Below are 11,908 nucleotides of genomic sequence, written 5' to 3' on the forward strand. Positions count from 1 at the left end.
ATATCCTCATCCACAGATGCCATTTTCTTCATTTTTAAAGTCTTGTTTCAGTTCAGTACTAGTTATTGCACAGCTGAGAGATTAAAAAAATGCGTTTAACTGGAGAGCACAGTCCTTATCCCACGCATGCGCACACTCCTTTTCTCTCGCTTTCCTGGCCGCTTTCTTTTCCTCTTTACTAGGAGTTTGTTTCCCAATTTCTTGATACTTAAGGAGGTATGTACTCACTGTTCTCTCTCTTTTTTTTTTTTTGTAATCCTGTTGCTGCTAATGTAATCCCTTTAAACTTTTAGGTAAAAACGGGAGGAGGCGGCTGCAGGAAACATGGCGTCCATGTTCCTCTCTCTACCCGTTCCTGTATCGGGGCAAAAAGTGGACACCCCCCCGCGTTGCCAGTCACGGGAGGGGCCGCAATCGAGCCCCCTACTCCAGCTCTCCGGGGGAGCTGGCTGGTTGCTCCCGACAACCAGGAGCCCCCAAACAGAGTGGGAAGGAATCGGGCATCCTCAGCTCCAGCCGGGGACTGCCCATCGCCGCGCCATGCCGACCCCCTGAGAGTCTTTTCTGTGTGCCTAACTGACTGTCTCTGCTTCTCCAGGTCAGCCACCTTGGCCTCAAGGGAGCAAACACGTTCCCTGAGAACCAGGAGCTCCTTGCACCGAGCACATACCCAAGACTTCTGTCCAGTGGGCAGATAGTCATACATGTGACACTCAATGCAAAACACTGGATAGCCCCCAACCCCCTGCTGGCATTCTGGCTTCATAATTCTTTTAAAATAAGTAATTATAACCCCCTTTTTAAAACCCTTTGTATTTATGTGTTTTTTCTTGTCGAAGTCAACTTACCTTACGGGGAAGACAAAGAGCCTAGGGCCTTGGCTTTCTGGTTCTTCTTGGGCTTCTTAAAGAGCCCCTAGTCTAAGAGACCCTAGGCTAAGAGCCACAGGCAAAAAGCCCTTTAGCTTGCCCTTCGGCTTGTGCTTTCTTAAATACTGAATTACAGTCAATCACAGTCCAACAATGCCCCTTCCTCTCCCTCTCTCAAGCAGCCAGGACTCTGCAACAACTCTAATCGCTTTCACACACTCCCAAACACAGTCCTCCCACACAATATCCTCAGCTGAATCCCCTCAGCTGAAAGCAAGTAAAAAAAACACCCCTCTAGCAGCTCTGTCTCCGTCTCCTGCTCAGAGCTCAGCTCCAGAACTTGGCTACATGCAAAATCACAAGCACACTGATGGAGATGATCCTCGTTTACTTCCAGGATCACTCAGTCCCTCCCTCCTCTTTTTCCTGTCCTGAGACGGAAGATCAAAGTCCTTCCACCAACTCCAGTTAATAGTTTGATTCTTGTTAAGAATTCTACTTACCAGGAAGGAAACTAAAACCCATTTATGGCACCTGATTTTAGCTTCAATTTAAGATGTCACAACAACCTGGAGTTTGTTGAAGACAAACAGCACAATGCAGATTGGAGGTGGAAGAGCGAGGGAAAGAACATGGGAGGCCTAAGAAATATCCAGATTTTTGTCTGTCACAAACTCTAGGTTGTTCCTGACATCTGAACTGGTCCTTTGATTCTGTGACTTGCAGATATTGAAGTATTCATAGAAGGTTTTGATTAACATTCAGAAAGGTTTCATAGAAGATGTGTGTAAATTCTCGGAGAGTTCAAAAGTGCTTTATAAATGCTGCTATTTCTTAAAGCGTATTACATTCAACAGGAGATGTAAACTAATCTGTATTGGATTCTTCCCTTTTTAAAAGTTCAGCTATAAATATATTAGTTATAGACCTCTGTAAATCTAGACTACTTCACTGTACAAAGTCTACATATACGATAATATGTGCATGATGGTAGGGTATGCACGTCTGCATAGGGATGCCAGCCTCGGGGGGGGGGCAGGGAATCTTCCAGAATTACAGTTCATCTCCAGACTACAGAGATGAGTTCCCCTGGAGAAAATGCATGCTTTGGAGAGTGGACCCCATGGCATTGTATCTTACCGAGGTCTGTGTCCTCTCCAGGCTGCACCACAAATCTCTAAGAGTTTCCTAACCTGGAGTTGGCAACTAGGGTTGCCATTCCCCAGTTGGGGGCGAGGGATCCACTGGTTTTGCAGGTTTTGCAGAAACTCCCCCCCCCCAACAGGAACATCACCAATAAATAATAAACACGATGTGCGTACATCACCTGGAAGTGACATGGGCATGTCGGTGACGTGGGGATGATGTTCTGGTTTTTGGGCAAATCTCTATGGTTTCAGGCTGATTTTACCATAGAGTTTGCCCAAAAACCAGAGCGTCACTCGCAACGTCATTATCAACAATCTTTGCAGCAGGCAAGAGAGGGCGAATCAAGTGGTGACGTAGGGAAGAATATTGGGGGCAACGAAGAAGGATATATTGCATAGAATCAGCTTCATTATAGAAGCAGGAGCAAACTCTATCCTTTATCAGTCAGAGCAACCCAGTACTGGATTTTTGGTTTAGTGTGAAAGGCTGGCTTAATACCTAATGCAGAAACTTGAGACATTGAAATAATAACATTGAAGCTTTTGTCTTAGAAGGACCTAATTTGGCTTACTTGGTCTAAAAGTGACGATTGCTTGAATGCTTGAAATTCATCTTTATGTGTTGGGTTTTTAAAGAGCAACACAATTGAATAAACTGGGGCATTTTATCTCTGTTTACTTCATTTTTACCCCACTTTACCTGCCAGTGGGGATTCAAAGTGGCTTATGGCATTCCTTGCAACAGCTCTGTGAGGTAGGTTAGGCTGAGAGTGTGTGACTGACCCAAGGTCACCCTGCAAGATTCCACGGCAGAGTGGGGATTTGAACCCCGGGTCTCCTAGATCCTAGTCCAACAACACTCCAACCATTACACCATGTTGGCAGGTAATAAATTGAGTCTTCACCACCATGCATGATGGTAGGGTATGCAGGTCTGCATAGGGATGCCAGCCTCCGGGGGGGGGGGGGCAGGGGATCTTCCCTGCATGTTTAAAACTCATTACATGTTTTTACACATTTAATATTCTGGCAGGTTCCAGTCATTAACATTTTATGAGAAGAACATTGTTTTTTAACTTCATTGAAGATAACTTTGGTGCAGTATAACATCACTAAGAACAAAACCGAAGTCATTAAACTTTGGAGTAATACTTTCATTTGTCAGCAAAATGCATGCAGTGTTGGAGTCTGGTGGGCCTTTGTGTTTCTGTTGTAAAAAAAAAAGAAGAAGCTGAGATTCCTAACTGAGAGTAGGATATTTTGTAGTGACAACAGATTTGGAAAAAGCATAAGAGTTGTGCAGTAACTGGTCAGATGTGCAGTATTTGGTGGTTATATTATTAGCATTCAAAATAATTTATTGGCATGCTCATGAATCATTTGATGATTTCAGTGTGAAGATGTAGTTTGCCATTTCTAGCATTGCAGAAGGAAAAGCCAGTTGAATTCTGTCTGGCATAAAGGATCAAACACCGCCACTGTATAAATTCATTAATTTCAAAGGACCTCCTCACTGAGCGAGCTTGATTTCAAGAGAGCACTTAAATGTGCAAAGTTATGTAGATGCATTTGTGTGCAGATTTGAAGCCTAAACGACTAAAATATCCTGTAATTTTGTAACTATGGTTAAGAAGCACCCGTTATTGTTTTCTGAAAAACTAGAAGACATTCAATGTCTCTTTTTATGGCACTCCAGCTGTGCATCAATATATACGAAAGAGAAGCAGTATCTCAACTGCTCTTTAGGTTTTGAAATTCTGTGCTCCATTGTGTGTGTAGCTGTATGATAAAAAAGTGTCCTTCAAAAGAAAGAAACGCGTGCAGTCTAACTTAGATGTAGGACAGGCTTTTTCTATCTAATAATGTTGTTGCATAATTTTTTTAAAGGAATTATACTCTAAGATTCATGCCTATACCTGTGAATGATGCTTCTCAAGCACTTAAAACGAGCCCTGAGAAAACTGAAGAGGCGCTACAAAAGGTATTGCCTACAATTACCCATTACTCGAACACACAGAGATGGAAAGGAAAAACCAGCTAGCTAATATGTGTAAATGATTGTGGTTTCATGGTTGGCTAAATATAATTCTCCAGAGGACTCAATGAACATTTGATTTCCATATGATCACAGTTAAAGTGGTTATGATAACTAATAATCGCTACAGCATAGAAATATGGAATGAGGATAACAGAGACAGTGGATTAACCACAGCCATATAAAAAGGAAAATCTAATTAAACTGAAACTATTTCATGTATTTAACCAGATAAAAATGAGTAATATTTTTGTGCTCATGTGCATATTCCTAGGTACTTGGGGATATATTAGTGTGCATGTCATTATTTTTCAAGTGTGGAAGATACTCTGCTCTGCAGGTGCCAAACAAAGGAAACAAGACATTTCCATAAAAATGCACGATATTGGGTTAATGAGAGGGTTATTGAAATGTTAACCCACATGAAAGTAAAAAAAAATTAACTGCTTCTGAAATGCAATACTTCAAGTTTGTTTTTATGCATAGGATTTTATGTACAGGATTTTTAAAATGTATTTAAATGTGAAGATGAGAGTTGTTTGGAGCTCTCAAAGCAACTATGCTTTGAGCAATTTAAGACATTAAAAATAAACACAAGAAGCGGAGAACAGCAAAAAGCACACAAACAGTAAATAAAATCTAAACGTATTTTTAAAAATTATTTTACATGGTTCTTGAAGTCTTACTAATAAGAGAGAATACCTGTCTGGATACAGTTATACCTCTTTGTTCAGTTTGTTCCTGTTGCTTTCCAAATCATTTGGATTATGGAATTTCCAACTATGCTTTAACGCCAAGGGAGCTTGTTGGAATCCTGCAAATGATTTCCATTGTCCGCCATTACTAAACACATGTTCTGCATTTCTTGTGGGTGTTCAGTGTTTTACTGATCTGTAGTGAATTTGGTATGCTTCAGATCTACCCAAAATATTATCTGAGAGTTGTAGCTGTTGCATTTTGCTTTAAAATGGTTTGTGTGTGTGTTGTCACCAATTGAGTGTGGTGATCAGCCATATTTGTTCCCTGTATCGTATGGCTCAGCTTTTTTGCCTTTGGATTTGTTTTGGTCATATGTTTGGTCATAATTACAGGTACCTGAGAATTCTGGCTTTGGGTGAACCCTGGTCTGTCTTGCCCTGGAATATTATAATTTTCTTTTGTAGCAGGATTTGATGGAAATCAAATGTATGTAGGGAATATGTATGTTTGATGTAATGGTGTAGTGGTTAAGTTCATGGACTCTAATTTGGGAGAACCGGGTTTGATTTCCAACTCCTCCACTTACAGCTGCTGGATGACCTTGGGCAAGCCATAGTTCTGTCAGAGCTGTTCTCTCAAGGACAGTTCTGGAAAGAGCTCTCTCAGCCCCACCTATCTCACAGGGTGTCTGTTGTGGGGAGGGGAAGGGAAAGGAGTTTGTAAGCCACTCTGAGACTCCCAAGTGAAGGGTGGGGTATAAATCCAGTCTCTTCTTTTCTTCTCTTCTTTTTCTTCTAAAATGTATAATATGTAGCAAATCAGGGTGGGTGATCATAGTGGTGATAGTGACCTCAAATCCTGATCCTTATATGCACTGCGCTCCAGCAGGTTGCATTAATTTAAATGAATCCTTGTCAATGGGTTTGATCCAATAATCTGCAAGTGGAATTCTCCTCACAAATTAGAAGTTTCCTGCCTTCCTCTTGTAGCCTCCTGCAAACTTCCAAATGCTGCCACTATGGTTTGGGGAGACACCCCCCCCACCCAAAAAAAGGCAGCACTGGGGAGGGGAACTGGGGAAAAAATCCTTCCTCCTTTTCCATTCATGGAAGTGTTGGTAGAAATCTCCCATCTAAGAATTAAGACACTACATTTTGTATGAACTGTATCAAGCAATTTCTATTTAGTTCGTATCGCTATTTTTTAAAATGCTATGTTAGTGCCTGTGTGCACAGATGTATGTTACCTCTCTTGCACATACATGCATAGTCATGCATAGAGACTGAAAGCTTAATTTGACTTCTGGTCTTAGATAGAAAACTATTTGCTTCGAAACCATGAGACCCGAAAATACCTACAGGAGCAAGCGTACCGACTGCAGCAAGGCATAGTTACTAGTACAACACAACAGGTGAGTGTCCTTTATTCTTTTTATCAACAAAAACTTTCAGTGAGTTGTGTCTTCCTGAATGCCTCCTGTATTCCAGACTGTTATATGTGTAAGAGTTGAACATGGCCTTCTAGAGAAACCTTATTAACTCTCAAGAAATATGCCCTTTTTCTTTAATTGGAAATATGTGATTTCCACAAATGGACCACTTTACCCTTCCTGATGCAGCCCTCTGTTGCCCCTGTAAAACAACTCCATGTCCTGAGGACTGGGAGTCACTTTAATAGTGTTGGATGTTGTGCAGGAGCTGCATCACGAAAGGAAATTTGATGGGCAGTCTCTTCCCCCATGCAAATGTATGCCCCATTTCAGAGATTGTTCTGCTTATGCAAGATAAGAGAGGATCACATGCTGCCAATTACCCTTCCATGTCACATTCCATATTATTCCTGAGGTCCTTGAACCCTCTGGAGTGCCTTATTTTTTATTATAATTTTTTAATTTGGTTTTAACACATTATAGGGCAGGAAGGGTACAGGGGAATGGGATAAGACATCTCAGGAAATTCCATCAAGTTTATATAAAAGCTGTTACAAATTTTCCATCTTAATTCTTTGTTTCTAGATCTCTTTTGTTTATATAATCACTAAAACTAGTAACACTTAATCAATTCACTAAAATCTTCTATTGTGATTCCTGAAAAAAGTCAGATTCTTTACAGTTCAAGTTAGAGTTTCTCTAAGTCTATAATAGTTGTATCCATTACTCCTGGTGTTCGAAGGTTTTTTCCACCCAGTCATAGAATGCTATCCAGTTGTCTCTCACATTTTGTTTGCTTCGGTCTTTTAACAAGTCCAACAATATATCCATTTCTGCTGTTTCAATTTTTTTTTGTCAAAAGTTCATTTTCTGTTAATATCTCTGATTTCTTCCAGTACTTAGCATAAAGAATTCTTGCTGCCGTAACTATATGTATAATTAAGTGCTTAACTTTCTTATCTTTTACATCAGGCATAATATTAAGCAAAAACATTTCAGGTTTAAATGGTAACGATATCAAACATATTTTTGTAACATTTCATGAACCCTTCTCCAATATAACATCACCTCTTTACACTTCCACCAAACATGAAAAAAGCTTCCGACCCATATCTTACATTTCCAGCATTTGTCAGACATTTCAGGGTACATTCTACCTAATTTCTCTGGCGTTATATGCCACCTATAGAACATTTCATATAAATTCTCTTTAAAAGCAACCAATTTTGTTATTTTATTTGCTTTCCATATTTGCAACCAATGATCAAGATCAATGTTATAGCCAAAATTTTGGGCCCATTTTATCATATGAGAATGACCTCATTCTCCATCTTTATCTGTTACAAATACACATAAAATTTCTTAATTTATCATTTGTTTCATATAAAAGTGTATCAAACGCCGATTGTTCTGCATCAAACCCCTGAGGTTTATCTTTAGCATAGAGTCTAACTGTACTCTTGTCCACCAATCCAAATATATATCTTATTCCTCTAGTTCTTCTTTGAACTTCAACCTATCTTCCTTTCCTAATAAATCTTCATATCTAGCTACTTTTTTCTCCTCCGATAATATAGGTTGAGTAAATGCTTCCACCAGAGAGACCCATTTCGGGATCTTCACATATATTTTATTTCTGACTTTCCCCCCCCCCCCATATTAACAGCAGTGCTTTCCTCACCAAATGACTTTTAAAATATTTGTGATTGTCCACTTTTTGATACCAAAGATAGGCATGCCATCCTAGCTTTAAATCATGTCCCTCCAATTTTAGTAGTCTAGTATTTTCCGTTCTTATCCATTCTTTATTCCATGTCAATGCACAGACTTTATAATATGTTCCACAGTCTGAAAGACCAAAGCCTGCATTCTGTTTAACGTCCTGTAGTGCCTTCAGTTTTATTCTCGTTTTTTCCCTTGCGAAGAGTAAAATACTTAGGTATTACCTTGACAAATAAATGTAGCTCTTTGATGGAAGATAATTATATGAAACTATTTAAAGAAATACAAAAAGATTTAGATAAATGGAACAACTTGCAGTTATCATTTATGGGAAGAATAGCTGCAATTAAAATGAATATCCTTCCTAGGCTTATTTTTCTTTTTCAAACTATCCCAATTTTACAGATGCAATCATACTTCCAGGAACTGAAAAAAAAAAACCCATCTGGAGTGCCTTCTAAGGCATCCTGCATAGGGAAGGAAAATGCAGCAGAAAGATGGTGCAGGAGCTCTTTTGAGCCACTATTCTGGAAAGACCTGAAAACAATAGACCTGTTCACTCAAATAGTTTCCAGCAGGGGTAGTTTCGTAGAAAAAGAGCTAGGGGAACTCATTAGCATAACCTATTAGCATATGCCACACCCCCTGACATCAGGGGCCCAGCAGCGGATCTGCAAGGCCGGCGGGAGTGTGAGGAAGCCCCGCCAAGGCCCTCCCTGGCCCCAGGCAGGCAGGGGTGGGGAGAGCCGGGGAGGAAGCAACTTACCCTCCCTCTTCTCCTGCCTCCTCCTGGCTGAATGAGAGCCGGAAGCGAGGAACTCACCCGGGGGAACTGCGATCCCCCGCGATCCCCCCGAATCGACCTCTCAATCTGCCGTGGTTTTAGTGTCCATATACATCCTGGTCCTTGACACACAGAAATATTAACAAGCTGTACCTCATTTATTTGAAGGTGGTGTCACTCTCACCATGTGACTTGTTCTTTGAAAGAAGAGGGTGGCTAGGAAGGGAGTGGCTTCAGATATAAATATGGTGGGTGGAGTTACATTCTGCTTTAATTTTATCAGTTCTAATCAGAATTCTTTGTAGATCAGGTGGGTAACCTGAATCACCCATTTCCCAGTAAGATCCTTCAGGCAGAAATCAGTAATTACTTCTACTGGTCTTTCTGTCCTCTTTATATTCTTTTATGCAACTGGCTTTTGCCAGTTCTCATTACTTGTATGTCTCATTACACGGGTTCCATAGTAACACCACTGCAATATGTATGAAGATTTTGGAATGAGTTACATCAAACAAAATATTAGCACTTTGCTTCTTGTCACCTTAGAGTTGATAACTTTATATATTTTCTGTTGTTGTCTGATGTTGCTGTACCCTCCCCCCTTTTTTTCTGTAGATGATAGACAGAATATGTGTTAAAGTACAAGACCATCTCAACTCACTGAGGAACTGTGGCATTGATAGTATTCAGGAAGATCTGAAATCAGCAGAAAGGCTGATGAAAGATGCTAAGAACTCCAAAACAGTAAGTGACACCAGCTGCTTCATATCAGTGACATATCAATTCTGTTGGAACAGGTGTTAATTTCTCTTTGCAGATATTGAAGCTAGTTGCCAAATTTATTTGTTTTAATCTGTTTTACAGTTATTACCAAACCTGTATCATCTTGGTGGACCTTCATGGGCAGGAGCAAAGGGCTCCTTATCCAACCCAATTCAGGAAACGCTTGAATCAATGGCTGGGGAGGTCACCAGGGTTGTGGATGATCAACTCAAGGTATTAACCATTAAAGAACAGGCTCAGAACAAAAAAATGTGGGAAGTGGTTCAGGGTAGCATCGCAGTTTTGCTATTGCTGTTTTGGTACGCTTCAGTGCGTAACATTATTTCAGAGACTTTTAAAACCCACTTATTTTCATTTTATTTTACTTATTTTTAGATTTGTATCCCGCCCTCCCAATGGCTCAGGGCGGCTAACATACAGCAAAACCGAGTTGAATAGATAAAATACAATAAAATAAACAACATTTAAAACCACAATAAAATCCATACAATAATCAAGGTGCTCTGATCTTCCTATGTAAGTCGTCCAAGATGGGAAACAATAAACCCAGTTCGGCGGCCAGCTGTCTCAATAGCGTGGTCTCCCACAGCACTGTTCTATACGTTTCTTCCAGGTGATGCTTGAACCCAGGCCTCGGATTGGGCCGGAGCGCGCCAGTACGTCGCTCTGGGAGAGAGGCACTGGGGGGCGGGGCAGTCACATGACGAAGCTCCACCCCCTTCTTCAGGCCGCCCTCTGCTTCCAGCCTCATTCTGTTGCAGAACGAGGAAGAAGCAGGAGGGTAAGTCGGCTTTCCCCCCCTCCCGATCTCTACCTGGCCAAGGCTGCTCCAGCAGCCTCCGCTAGGCCTCCAGGGCCAACCCACACCTTCCCGGAGGTGCGTGAAGCCATGCACCCCGGGAAGAATCCCCCCCCGGTCTCTGCCTGGCCGAGGCTGCTCCAGCAGCCTCCGCTAGGCCTCCAGGCCCCAACCCAGACCTGCCTCCATCTGGCCCAGGCAAGGCTTCCCCGCTCCATCTTCCTGAAGCTGCGCAAAAACGCACGCTCTGGGAAAGATCCCCCCCCCCCCAGTCCCTACCTGCCTCCATCTGGCCCAGGCAAGGCTTCCCTGGCCCATCCTCCATCTTCCCGGATATGCGTGGAACCGCACGCTCCGGGAAAGATCTCCCCCCCCCCCAGTCCCTGCCTGCCTCCATCTGGCCCAGGCCTGGAGCTGCGCGGAACCGCGCGCTCCGGGAAAGATCTCCCCCCAATCCCTGCCTGCCTCGGGCCGCTCCAGGGAGGCCGCTGGAGCTTTTACGGGGGGACCCGCAATGCTTCTCTGGGCCACCCCCTGCCTCGCAGGACTGCCACCAAGCCCTGACTGGGCTTGGCAAGAGTAGAAATGGCTGCACCATGCTTCCCTGGGCTGGCACGGCCAGGCCCAGGGAGGCCGCCGGAGTTTTTACAGGGAGCGGGAGGGCCCTGCATGGCTTCTCTGGGCCACCCCCCACTTTGCAGGGCCGCCATCAAGCCCCGACTGGGCTCGGCGAGGGTAAAAACGGCTGTGCCGCGCTTTCCTGGGCCGGCGCAGGCAGGCCCAGGGAGGCCACTGGAGCTTTTAGGGCGGGCGGAGGGCTTCTCTGGACCACCCCTCGCCTCGCAGGGCTGCCGCCAAGCCCCGACTGGGCTCGGCGAGGGTAAAAACGGCTGCGCCGCACTTCCCTGGGCTGGCATGGCCAGGCCCAGGGAGGCCACCGGAGCTTTTACAGGGGCGGGAGGGCCCCGCGGGGCTTCTCTGGGCCGCCCCCCACCTCACAGGTCCGCCGCCAAGCCCCGACTGGGCTTGGCGAGAGTAGAAACAGCTGCGCCGCGCTGAGCTTTACAAGAGACCTATTGCTCTACCAGGTAGTAATCATTGGCTCTAATAATCTAGAAACAGGAGGTCTGTTCAGCTTTTATGTTCTTATGTCTGGGGCAGTGATGCTCTGCATTCTTGGTGCTTGGGGGGCAAAAGTGGGAGGGCCTCTGGGGTCCAGGCCCCGCTGGTGGACCTCCTGAGGGCCCCTGGTATTTTTGGCCAATGTGTGGCACAGAGTGTTGGATTGGATGGGCCAGTGGCCTGATCCAGCATGGCTTCTCTCATGTTCTTATGTCTGGGGCAGTGATGCTCTGCATTCTTGGTGCTTGGGGGGCAAGAGTGGGAGGCCTCCTGGAGTTCTGTCCCTGCTGGTGGACCTTCTGATGGCCCCTGGTTTTTTTCCAGTGTTCCCTCTAAGTGCAAGCTAGCTAACAGTTTTTTATCCTCCGGCTCATACATTTTTGTCTTAGTTCAGGAAAGATGCCTCCAGAGCAAACTAATTTATGCAATAGCACAACAAGGAAAGGAATGAAGGGAGCTACTTCTTTTATATTTGTATGAATATAATTAGTATATATTGATTATAAACATCTGTTCTC

General features: G+C 43.5%; 1 protein-coding gene across 1 annotated transcript in view; it reads left to right on the top strand.

The window, feature by feature from the left end:
• Positions 1-11,908, top strand: part of LOC107106428 (leucine-rich repeat-containing protein 16A-like) — a 232,552-nt gene that overhangs the window by 161,021 nt on the left and 59,623 nt on the right. Inside the window, 4 exon segments of the mRNA XM_015406571.1 lie at positions 3,905-3,998; positions 6,064-6,162; positions 9,302-9,430; positions 9,551-9,682. Of these exon segments, the coding sequence (XP_015262057.1) occupies positions 3,905-3,998; positions 6,064-6,162; positions 9,302-9,430; positions 9,551-9,682 (454 nt within the window).

Source organism: Gekko japonicus, unplaced genomic scaffold (assembly GCF_001447785.1).
Source record: "Gekko japonicus isolate JY-2015 unplaced genomic scaffold, Gekko_japonicus_V1.1 scaffold1872, whole genome shotgun sequence".
In the NCBI taxonomy this organism is placed as follows: domain Eukaryota; kingdom Metazoa; phylum Chordata; class Lepidosauria; order Squamata; family Gekkonidae; genus Gekko; species Gekko japonicus.